Genomic DNA, 13,021 nt, shown 5'->3' with positions numbered 1-13,021 from the left:
AAAGATGAAATGTTTTTATTAAGCAAAACATATTTTTAAGTTACAAAATTTTCCACACACTACTCTATGACAATATGTACATACATTTTAATGATTTTGAGATAATGTATAAATTTACATTTAAATAAAATAACAAATATTGTACAGGAAAATTGTAGCTCATTTCTCCACTGAATATCAGTGGCAGAATTACTAAGAGTATTCCAAGAAAAAACATGAAATGATCCTCAGCGATCTAAAATGTTTAAAAATGACAACATAATTGGAAAAATGTATCTACACAATTATTTGATCACACACAGATGTCACAAAAATTCCATTCTATGATATAGAGAATAACACATTAAGACAACTCTCTCCACACCAGCACTGTTAATGTTGCTGAGGTTAATAATTTGATGAACTGTTTTTAACCGGAGTCAAACATTCCTTCCTTGATAACAAAATGAATAGTAGTGAAAACATTATATGCACATAAATGCGATAACACCGGTAAGTAAATACTCAACTGTTGAACACAATAGAATTTTAAATAATTTTCATTCTTCTGAAAAATTATAACATTTTAATCCATGCTTTTGTGAGACAAGTTTAAAAAAATTATCACTTCAGAAACATTATTTGACCACGGAAATATGTCTTCCATTCATTACAACTCAGTCAACTGTTTCAATTTCCAACTCCAAGTCCTCAATTTCACTCATGATCTGCTTTTTCCTCTCAATTTTATTTTTCTGTTCTTTTTCAGGATTTTTGAGTTCTCCTGAGGCTATCCTCAGCTCTAGAACTTCAATTTCCTTCAATTTCTTCTTCAAATTTTTAATTCTTTTCTGTGGATCGGTGGTAACTGCCTGCTCGGGTGGGGATTTCTTATTAGAATTTGCAGATTGGTTCGGACCCACACTGGCATTTTTTAAGGATGCTGTCACCGATTCAACTTCTGCCCCCTTGTTGGCAGATTTCTTTTTCTTCTTCTTTTTGGACGACTTCGAAGCTGCATTGTAGGGTTAAAAACAAAAATCAATGTCATTCCAAGCGATAATTTTAAAATTCTATCTCCTTAACCTATTCACAATAAAAATGGGAACTTCAAGCATTACCAGGTGAAATTCTTATGGTGTGAAAAAAGGTAAAGAAAACTTCCATACCTCACATAGATTATTTCCTTTTATTTAGGATCTATGAATGCTAGTACACAATTAAAAGAAATATTTTGTACATGGAATAGCACTGGGTTTTAAAAATGTGAGGTATTTTACTAAACAAGAATAATTTGAAATAATTGAGCAAGAGACAATCTGCGTGTAACTGTAGCAAGTATAAGTTGAATGCATGGAATCTTATAGTTATTTGATGATCAACATGATTTTTATGACATTTGATATATATACCAATAAATAAATCACATCAATATTAATACTTAATGGCAAACATTTATAACAAATAATTTTTGAATGGGGGATGTGCATATTATCACAAATTTTCCAGCCACTGGTTTTTAATTTTATCACAGAACAAAATTTAAATGCATATGTTTAGTAAACAAACCAGAAATATATCTGCAAGGTAATGTATCAGATTTTCTATGCCTATCTGAGCATTGGATAAGTAAGGAAAAAATAAGAACACGAACTAAGGGTAAAAATGGTGGCGTCTCTATTTTCGTAAACGAAAATGTGGCTTTGGATGCACGTGAGATGAAGGTACCCTATACTGATGAATTATGCTTGGAATGTGCAGCTTGTAACTGGAAATTTGATAATTGCAAATTATACTTGGGGTTTATCGCTCCCTCTATAGTGATATCAAATTATTTACAGAACAGCTGGATCAAGTATTGAAATTAGTTTATCTTCCGGTGGGTATTATTAATATAACCAGTGACTTTAATTGAAATTTTCTTTTACACTCTATCCAAAAATTATAGCTGTGCGATGTTTTTACCTCTTATGGCCTGAAACCACTAATTTTAGAGCCTACTAGAGTGACAAAAACATTCAAAACACAAATAGACAATGAACGTACAAATTACAATCCCTTAAAATTTGTTTCACATGTCTCTGATCCACGACTGTCTCACCATTATATTCTGGCAACTACATTAACCTCGGACAGTCTGAATCAACCAGACAGGTATATTTCCAAAAAGGCTTATTCTGTGAGCAATACTGAGTTTTATTTAAGTATTGAAAAAAGTCTTGGGCAGTAATCTACTCAGCCAACTCTTTTGAAACTAGCTTCAATTATTTTTACTTGAAATTCTGTCATTTATTTGAATGTTTTATTCCAACTGAAGGAAAGGAAATTATTTGAAGCAGAGGAGGAAGCCTTGGATTTCTGATGAAAATTGCACTCTCTAGAAAAATCACAGAAAAAGCTTGATTTTTTTTATGTTTTCAAATACCCCAGATGTGAGGTCATATTTTCTCATAATGAAGAGAGAGTATAGTCTACTTATCAGGAAAAATAAGACATAGTACAATGACAATAAACTGCTCATAGCCCATAATAAAAATAAAGAAGCATGGAACATAATAAACAAGGCAGCTGGTAAAAGGGTAGAGAGCTCAATTCCTGATGTATATGATAGTTCTGGTACTATTATCACTCATACCAAACTGAGTGCAAATTGAATAAAGGAATCTTTCCTAAGTTTTACAGAAACCCATGGAAATATTCCAATACAGTTAACTGCTCATGAAAATAGGATGCCAGAAACATTGTATCTATATCCATGTGATCATAAAGAGGAGTTAGCCTACCTTTAGAAGATTTTGAAAAAAAAACTATCTCCAGGGATAAATGGAATACCTGGAAGATCACTGTTGGTATCCAAGGACGAAATAATTGAACCCTTAACTTATTTAATAAATGAGTCCTTGAAATGTGGAATATTTCCACACCAATTAAAAATTAGTAAAATCGTAACACTATACAAAAATAAAGGCGAAAAAATGGAAATAAATCACTACAGACCAATTTCTATCTCTATTATCTTAATTTGCTACACTATTTGAGTTAACTTTTTATTTTTTATTAGTAGGGTTTATCGATAAATTCAAAGTTATCTCTTATTTCCAGTGGGATTATTGAAAAGGCAAAATGGAGTCAGCACACATGAGTGCTTTCAATTCTATAACCAATTTCTTAGATAACAGAATTTAGTCCTTTGTTTGTTTCTGGATTTTACTTGTGCCTTTGATCTGGTTGACCATCCCCTTCTTAAGAGTAAGGCTAATAGAATTAGTGTCAGAGGAATAGCCTTGCAATGGCTAAAATCTTATTTATTTGAAAGATAACAAATAGTGCCAATAACATCAAAATCTGTAAAATATACGTTAGATTCCTTTCATGTTATCTAGGGAGTACCAACGAGCTCGATATTGGGACCAACATGATTTTTGTTATATATTTATGACCTACCATTAATAAATAAAAATTATCAAAGCATTAATTCCATAATATTTGCAGATGATTCAAACTTTATAATTTCTCACAAAAGTAGTCAAAGGCTTGGTTACAATGCATAAGGTTTTAAACAGTGTCTGAAACTGATGTTGTGACACAGACAAATTAAATTGCAAAAAGAAACAGGTCCTTGCATTTAGTAGTAGTAGTTTTGAGGGGAGGCGACCGACAGCTGGGATGGACAGGAAAGGATGAAGGGTGGAGAGAAACCCAGCGTCGGCATTAGCCTACTCTTTACGAAAGGCGCCAAGGGGTCCGCGGTTTAACGTCCCATCCGACGGACGGCGTACTCACTCAAAGTGCCCTCCACAAAGCACCTCAAGTAGGGATCGAGATACCTCTGAAAAATATTCAACACCGCCGGGATTTGAACCCGCACCCTCAGGGTGGGAAGCCAGTACGTTCCTTGCATTTAATCCACCAATATTGCAGGAGGATATTGATGTAGATCTCAAAAATGAAAGAATTATTTATGCAACCAACACTAAGTTCCGAGGTCTACATGTTCAACAAACTGGTGGATGGAATATTCATGTTAATGTGTCTTAACAGCACACTGTGATGTTCACTATTCGGTTCCTGCATAACACACTGTCTTTAGAGGTTTTAAAACTCTTGTATTATTCTAATATTTTCTCCAGGGCATCATATGGAATCATGTTCTGGGGATCATCTGTGAGCATGCTGCACAAAGCTTTCTTCATAAGTTAGTAGATGTGTTCTTGATGCTACTCATAGATTACCATGAAGACCCTCATAAAAAAAATTAAATGTTCTTACCATTCCATCTACGCATATATTTGCCTTGTCTGTCTTCATCAAAAATAATATCCACCTCTTTCACGCAAATAGTGATATTCACTCTTATTCAACTAGATACCATCACAACATTCACACAAGTTACCATAAATCAGCACTTACATTTAAAACCCAAATTACAATGGGTGTAAGAATTTATAACCAATTGCCACAACTCATTGAAAACAAGTGATAAATAATGAAATTTCAAATTGAAACTCAGGAAACTCCTTCTAATAAAATGTGATCATTCATTGATTGAATTTTTAAATGACAAGCAGTTATAATTGTGTTTTTATTAGATACTTTAATTTATACGCTCTTTTTAAGCATGTTCATAGCATCATAATGTACCTTTATGATTTGTATGATCAGTTGACAATTAAATATTATTATTATTTACAAATCATCACTTTCAGGAACATGGAATCAGCAAATGAGCACCATTGGGGATGTGAAACTTAAGTTGATCCATACCAATTTTGATCCATATACTACCACTACTTTGTTAATTAGTCTTTGGAATTATGATAGGGATATTTTCATAGTACTAAAACCTAAATGTACCCAATTCGAGCCTAGGAACATACACAATATGCCCTGATAAAATGACTGGAGTCACATAAATTGCAAATTAAGGTGTAAACATAAACTGAAATCATAACAACTAAATTTATAAAATGTAATTGCAAATGATGATATAAAAACAATATACACAACTTGGATACTGTGGCAGTCTTCAACTTATGGAAATTCATGGTAAAAAAAAACTCCTTGGCTCATTTTCAAATGAGAATCCTCAAAATAAAATGGATAACACAAGAAACTTATAACATAAATTATTTCATATACTTGTCCTATTTGCAATGACTTTTTTTTTGGTCCAAAGTCATAAAAGAGAGTGACAATTATTACTATTGCAACAATGTGATTATGAGATAGCAAAATCATGAGTGAGTCAATGTTTTCAACTGTTTCAGGCTCAATTTTCAACTGGGTGAGTCAATGTTTCGATGGAGTTGGTGCTGAAGAATTGTAGTGTAAAAAATACCAAACTGAATCAAAATAATCAATCTGAAGGTTGATTCCACAGGTGAGGGTACAGCTCACCTAGTACAAAGCTCTGGATGTTATATTCACTCATCAGGGCGGAGGATCCTGTTCCTTCTTCCGTGACATCAGCAGATTCCCACGAAAATTAACATAAACTAGTTTTGTTCTAGGATTTTTTTTCCATTTAAAAATCAAAAAAGTCTTCACTGTTGATTTGCAAGGGGAAAGAAAAGAAATGTAGTTATATCCTACTTAATAACCTATCTAACTTTGACAGAATTATCAGTTTTATCCCAAATAGTATCATAATTCGGTTTCACTGTCATTCCAATTTTGTTCCGGTTCCTTTTTTGGCATGGTTACAATGAACAAAAATTTTGATCCAAAAAATACTCTGAACTATTCTGAAACAAAAAGTGTATAGTTTTATTTGGAAGCTCTGTCATTGTTCACTCTACTATGAGGATTTCAGAAAAAATATATCTTCACCACGTTTCAAAATTCTTAAAAAAAATAAGTTTTGCTTAGAGCCTCCTTTTTCAGCAGTGAGTGATATAATCCCAAGTTCTGATCAAAAATTGTCACTAGAGCATGCTCTATCTTCCACCAAAATATTTCCAGATGTTCCTGAAGAAGTGATAGCCAAAGCCATGCATTATGGCACGTTATATTGCAAAAACAGCTAATTTCCTTTCTGAAAAAATCTAGGACGCAACCTTATGAATTTCATTTGAAAAAAATTGAACTTTTTTTGTTAGAGTTTAAAGTCACTCATTAGATTAGTTTCCTATTAACTTAGAATTGGAATATGTTGTATGATATAAATATATTAATTCATTGCAAATAATGGGAAAGGATAGCACTTCCATTATGAGAACATTGAATGTTTATTTTAAAGTGAATATCAATTTGACAATTTCTTAGCAGGCATTTGGTGGTCATGTTGACATGTAGTCAACATGACTATCTCTATTGCAAAACACTGCATTTTTTGTATATGAGCATTGTTTTGTCTAAGGATTCCACTAAGCAATATAAATGTCTTTGGCTACCAAATATTTCAGGGGAAGCTCGAAAAAAATTCCAAAGATAGATGCGATTATGTTAGTGGAGTATTTTTTGTGAAAATGTACCATATGAAATTTTCACTCATCCTCTGTCTGAAATGTTTATTTTAATATGTCTTTATTAAGTTGATGTGAAATGAGTGTCACTTTCATGATTAATTATAGAGGCATTTATTTGTACACAATACCATCCAGTTCACAGCCATAGTCAATCTGATAAGTAAACCATAAGGAGAGTAGAAGGGAAATGAAAATAAGGAAATACTAGTCACAATGAAGGATTCATAGTTAGATAAGCAAATTTGAAATTTAGGAACGACTTCTATACTTCACCTTTAAAATCTATCAGGTTTCATGAAGTTTATAATAGGCCAATTTTTGCTCAAATACAGATTGGTACTATGAAAACCTATGATCACCTACAAACACACTTCAGCTCATACCAGCAGGAATGAACCATATTATTTTATGCAATTAATACATTAGGATTCTCCAATAATTCGGTTCGTTTGAATCCGTTAATTGGTGACGCATATCATTGCTTAAATGAGATAAAATATGATATGAAAGCAAAGAGGTAGTTATGCAGATAATAAAAATCTGAGCTTCAGTTAATTATTTCATGACATATAGTTGATTTCGAAGCATTGACAATTATCTTCCGACTTGCTTTGAATACATGTGAAGGCGATGGAATATCAAGATCAAGAAAAAAACAAATTCTGCCGGAGAATAATATTAAACCAAAGCATGACATTTAGAATCAAACTGTGTTTTATTTTATACAAACACCAGGTAGCATATAAAATGAACTCATAAAATGTTATCATTCCAACGTACATGTATTAAAGCAGTTTTTGACCAATCCTTTCAATGTGCTAGGGTGGCAATATTAAATGGTACTCCACAAAAAAATGTTAATTATTCATGGCAACACCAACCACATTTTTACCAACCACCAGTCATTTTAAAATATTGACTGAATATACCTGAAGCTAGGAGGCACATGTCATGACAATAGAAATACCAGGAAATTTATAATTCAACATTTGTGAAAGACATGTATTAATTGATTGCATTATGTCCAATAAATGGTACAGTTAATTCCTATTGCTTTCCGAAAAAAAATACGACTGCTTTTGGCTATTACCCCACAGTTATTTGAAAAAAAAATTATTCTTAAAATTTCTGCTTCCGGCATGTAGGTTATTGAACGACTTTCTCTTGCACACGCTTAATAGATAGTGGCTATATTCACGGAACCTAAATATTAACCACTGTCTCGCACCTTAAGCATTTAAGAATACAATTACCTTCTGGTTTGGGCTCTATGTATAGACCTGGGATTATCGGTCTAGTCGAATCATTCACTGCTTTACTTGCATTTATAACCTCTGGAGACATGCCCACGGGATATTGAGGTTTACTCATTGCCCACTGTTTACCTTTGCTTTCATATCTGTAAGGGAAATCGGATGATCGTACCCAAACTGTAGAATTTCTACTTCATTGTTATAATATAAAACTTCAATTTACAACCGTGCAAGGTCATATTAGGGAAGAAAATATTATTCTGATCTTACAGTGGCACTTCTTCTTGCGGTACGTATCCATCTCTAACCCTCCGTGGTTTACGCCAGGTACCGTCTGGTCTTTGACTTGCTGGTATAAATGTCGCCCCTGAAATATATTACATTAATCTAGAAACTTTTATTATTTATAAAATTTTAATGACAAAAAAAGAGCTTCTTACCCGAATCATCCTTCACATATGTAGAAGACGCCATCATCCATATATCGACATGTGCTATGAGAAAAGCGAATACAAAAACAATGAACGATTACGGTACGTGCCACTCGATCGCTTGGGGAATGATAGAGACATTTTATAAGTCAATTTGAAGAATATGCAGTCTTCCGACAAATGACTGAGAAAACATCGCTGTGTAATAGAATAACTCCTAGCCGCTCATGTAATTTAGTTTTAAATGTAATATGCTGAAATTCCTGACTACGAAACCAATGTTTTGGCTGGAGATGCTGGTAGAAAGAAAGTAAAACATTTATTGCACTCTGAAGATATATTTAAAGAATTAATTTATTAGAAAATGAGGGTTTGTTTGAGTTCACCGGAGACAAATGTTTATTTAGATTTTCTCTTACAAGTAGCGGTATAAAATTGTCACTGTGTAGAATCCGAACGTGTCATCATTGTACCACCGAAGGTGATCATAAATCTCTGGCTTGGCTGCTTACTGCTCTGGTTTAAGAACTAAACTCAAGTTATTCGCAATTTCTGTAGGTATGAGTTATGCATGCATTAGCAGATTGTAATTGAAGTTTAATTTTTGTTACCCTATAATGCATTGCCTATTTCACTTCCATATTAATTTGACTGATTATTTTTGCCTTGCATTTATGCGACGGAGAAACTTCATGCACAGACATCTGGTTTACATTGTTCTCGTGAGTCAGCCGAACATCGGTAGTTGACATGTTTTCTAAATTGAAGTGTCATCTACCCTTTAGGGATAGCCACTAAAGATATGATTCCTGCTGCTTCTAATAGTCTGTTCAACAAAAATCACTCCAATATTTTTGGTCTGTCTCATCCTCTAGAAACCATTCAATATTCTCACTAGAAATTCCCACGATTTTTTTAAAGTTATCAAAACAATACTGATTAATACTAAAGGGATTAGGTAAATCTCTCTAGCTCCAATCTTTGGGAAAGGCTTTCAAATGAAAAATTATTAAATATCAGTCATAAACTGTTTGATTTCATGCCTGGTACAACTACTTCCCAAGCTGTTGTGGGGTTATTCTTGATTCACTTGAAGATGGATTCGCAGTGTTTTAACAATATATGATTTCACTAAAGCCCTAGTTATATTATCTTGTAAAATTTGGGGAGCATGCATCTAATAACCTAAAATTACTTTTAAAGTTGTTGTGTATGCTCTTGAATGTTTAATGACTGTAATGCATGTGCAATTGTGATGCATTTTTCATGAAATGTGTAATTTTATTACATAGTAGATAAAATATTACCATTATACAAGTAAGTATGTTTCATGAGTTGACTGTCATATATTCTCTCAACATAACTAATCAGCTCACACTTTCATACTTATCTTTTACCAAGCCATCTAAATCATATTCTAAGATGGCTCACTCATTCTCCAACATGTCATAAAAACTGCTACCACAAGTATCCCATACCCACCGCATTAATGATTATCCTGTCATTCCCAAGTTGTGCTTCCATACAATAATGTGGGATGGGCCACACATTACTATACTCTATTAATTTTGTTGAATTAGATAAACCTTAATGATGGCATTCACCTACCTACCTAATATCAGCTCTCTTACCAGCTTTCACAAATGTTCTCTCAATATTTAAAGAAATGATCCTTTAGTTCAATTATTTCAATGCTCCCACTATTACGGAATCATTCTTCCTGTTCATTCTCTTTATCAAGCACAGAACATCATAGAAAATGAGTAGTTTCACTTAGTTTTAGATGCTTTACTCGTGATTTCATTCTCTGGTACCTCATTTGAGCTATCCAAGATTCCCAGTGAATCCTTTGTGTTCTCATCAACACTCCATCATTGGCTTACTGTACCATTTACATCTACATTACCATTGTACCCATTTCCCTCATATCTATCCTAACATTGAACAGCTTTAGTGAAGTTCCTTCACACCTTGCGTTATTTCATACCAATTTGCCCAAGCTATTGTTAACTGTCCTCATTATTTCTGTGTTTTGCTTTTATGGCACTATAACAGCAAATGTATACCATATTCTCTCAAAATCTTCTGTACCTTTTCCCCATTATAAGTCCACTTCAAATCAACAATAAACTTTCTTTCGCACATTTCAACAGTACTTACGTAAGTGTAAAGAGGTGATCTAAACATCCCCATAACAGGAAAATATGCATCACTCTCCCCTTATGCCATTCAATGCTACATTTTGTAATCATTCAATCAACACTTAACTGGACACTTTCCCCAGGCTGCACGGAGCATTGTAGGGATGGTGAGAACCTAGCCCTCGTGTAATGGTAAAGGTGGGGTTGGTTATATTAAAGTGTCATTGTATATAAGAGCATTTTTTCTCATATCTGTTCTTCTTTGTAAAAGTGACCATTGCCACTGACAATTGCCTAATAGCAACGAGGTTTATGCAATAATAATCATAAAATAATTATAAGTTTTAATGCTAAATTATTCTTTCAGTCCCTTACTATAGAGGTCATTCTAATACATTCTCCCAAACATTTGCAAAATTAGAGAATTTGTAGCGACTAGTTTTAGGTCATTGGCACCCAACCTTTAGCATTCCACTACAATCTACATATGTCACTTTTATATTCTTCACAATTCTCCCTGCATTTACAACCTCATTTTCACTTTTGTTAACCTAACTGGATTCCTTATTCAGACTGGATTCAACAGTCTCCAATTCCAAATTTATTTTAGTCAATACCACCACCACTCCTCTCATATTCATTCCTTTGTCCTCTTTTGCATTCTCCTGTATAACAGATTCCAAAAGCACTTTACTTCCTAAGAATTTATACTATATTTTTTATGCCATTGATATTTTTCTTAATTTTCATGGAATGTTTGCATTTATTCTTTTTCCTTTTTGTTTTATAATCTTCTGAGCTTCATCTCCTTTAGTTGCTATCATCCTTGTCTCTTTTTTTCAGCTTTCACATATAATGGGAAGAGTCCACCCCAGCTGTACTCTTATAAATGGGCAAAGGATGGGTGAGGGAAATTGGAGAAGATACAAGCAGTAAATCGATAAAAATTATAAAATTAAATAATTAACTGAAAATAAGACCAACAATAAAAATAGTAAAAAACTGACAATAATTGAAATATTTAAATACCGCAAACGGTTAGAACAATGAAATGGAGGACTGCAAATGAATCACGTACTATCTAGCTTGGATATACTATGCAGCATTGATCCATGCTAGTCTCAAGCACTCAAACGCACGTAGTAAAATTTAGAATAATACAAAAATTTTTGAATACTAAAAAGTGAAAATTAATCACGCATTCTCTAGCTTGGATGTACTATGCAGCAGTGATCCTTGCTAGTCGCATACACTCCCACTCTATCAGGGCTTGCAAGAGGTTTCCCTCTGCGTCAGGGGCCCACCAATCACACGTAGTGAAATAAAATTAAGAAATATAATGAACGAAAAATGATCACGCACTCTCTAGCTCCGATGTACTATATAGCATTGATCCTTGCTAGTCACAAGCACTCACCTTCAATCAGGGCTTAGGCGAGGTTCCCTCTGCGCCAGTGGCCTGTCACTCACACGTATAATAATAAAGGCAAAATAATCACGCACTCTCTAGCTTGGATGTACTAAGCAGCATTGATCCTTGCTAGTTGCATGCACTCACACTCTATCAGGGCTTACGAGAGGTTTCCCTCTGCGGCCAATCACTCACTTGCTTGGGTATGCGAAGATGCCTTAACCCTAGCAAAACTCACTCACTCACTCACAGGTCTACCGTGGAATTTCTTCCGACGTTAGTACTGTGACTTGCACTTGGTGGAAGGGTAAAGGGAGTGCCCAGCTTTCACATAGTCTCTGGCATTGCACACCACAATGTTAATCAAATTCAACCAGCATTATTCAAAAATTTATTTTTTTCAGAAGTAGCTTGAAAAAGTAAAAACATCAAAATACATAAATATTAAGGAGACTGACATGTACCGCATTGTAGTTGGCTTCTCAGGTTAGAATTAAAAGTATAATTTTCCAAAACTAAATTCATCTTCAACAATGAGTATACATATACGTATACCTTGCGTGTATACCTGCTAGTCATAGGCTACAATGGTTCTACTTTCACTAAGCTACAAAAATATGTACCCAGGATTTTAAACTAATACAGTAAATAACATTTGGAATGAAAAATGGTCTCCGGACCCTATTATGTCACAAACAGAGAGAGAAAAAGTCTCAAACAACTGAATAACTTAGAAACATGTTCAGATCCATAAGAGGGGACAGACGAACATAGGACTGCACATATGATATAGGCAACTAAAATAATCATCAAACAAAATTATTAATGGTTATCATGAGTAAGAAAACTAAATGGATGATTTTAACTTTACATACTCCTAAATGAATGAACAACCTAACAGATGCTAAGAAAGAATACTGTAGCCATGGCAATGCAAGAAATATTGATCAAGTAAACTAGCATTACAATAACACCAAGGTAGGTATACAAAAAACCCAGGAGATGTATAGGAAAAATATCATATGCATCACACACAATCAGCAATAATGTCCAAGTCACTCTATTAAAATACACTTCATAAGACATTCACTAATCTAGAAGGCTTTCAGTGGGGCATCCAACTTGGCCCACACCAATAGTTATAGTTTGGTAATGAATGCTTCTGGTCTCTTGCCCATCAGCAGATAATGTTTATTCTGATTTGGTGAAGTCTTCTGGCATGATTTCATTTATTTCCTGAAATTAGAGAAAAATTTTTAGTTATGGATTGTTTTGCACAGTTGGCACCTAATGGTTATTTCAATTTGATATCCTACACGGTAATGCTGTAAATAAATAA

General features: G+C 33.7%; 2 protein-coding genes across 6 annotated transcripts in view; both read right to left on the bottom strand.

Moving 5' to 3' along the window:
• Window positions 1-55: 55 nt before the first annotated feature.
• On the bottom strand, window positions 56-8,189 carry Pym (partner of Y14 and mago). Its single transcript, XM_071589837.1, has 4 exons — window positions 8,140-8,189; window positions 7,970-8,066; window positions 7,700-7,845; window positions 56-994 (listed from the first exon to the last, which is right to left on the bottom strand). Exons 1-4 carry the CDS (start codon window positions 8,174-8,176, stop codon window positions 657-659), a joined length of 618 nt encoding a protein of 205 aa, XP_071445938.1. The 5' UTR covers window positions 8,177-8,189; the 3' UTR covers window positions 56-656.
• A 3,876-nt stretch (window positions 8,190-12,065) lies between these two features.
• dre4 (SPT16 homolog, facilitates chromatin remodeling subunit dre4) overlaps window positions 12,066-13,021 on the bottom strand; it is a 45,006-nt gene continuing 44,050 nt past the window's right edge. For all 5 annotated transcript variants that reach the window (XM_071590211.1, XM_071590216.1, XM_071590213.1 and 2 more), the window contains one exon: window positions 12,066-12,918. In XM_071590211.1, coding sequence (XP_071446312.1) covers window positions 12,912-12,918 — 7 coding nt within the window. In that variant the 3' untranslated portion in view covers window positions 12,066-12,911. The remainder of the gene's footprint in view (window positions 12,919-13,021) is intronic.

This window comes from Hetaerina americana, unplaced genomic scaffold, assembly GCF_022747635.1.
Source record: "Hetaerina americana unplaced genomic scaffold, ioHetAmer1.1.p SCAF_4, whole genome shotgun sequence".
NCBI lineage: Eukaryota > Metazoa > Arthropoda > Insecta > Odonata > Calopterygidae > Hetaerina > Hetaerina americana.
The sequence above is the reverse complement of the archived record's forward strand: the minus strand, read 5'-3'. Positions and strand labels throughout refer to the sequence as shown.

Excerpts from the sequence above, each read along its gene's own strand:
- Pym (XM_071589837.1), bottom strand. The coding sequence starts at position 8,176 with ATGATGGCGTCTTCTACATATGTGAAGGATGATTCGG. Across the intron at positions 8,067-8,139 it reads ATATGTGAAGGATGATTCGG|GGGCGACATTTATACCAGCA; the intron begins GTAAGAAGCTCT and ends AATATATTTCAG. Across the intron at positions 995-7,699 it reads CATAGAGCCCAAACCAGAAG|CTTCGAAGTCGTCCAAAAAG; the intron begins GTAATTGTATTC and ends CCTACAATGCAG.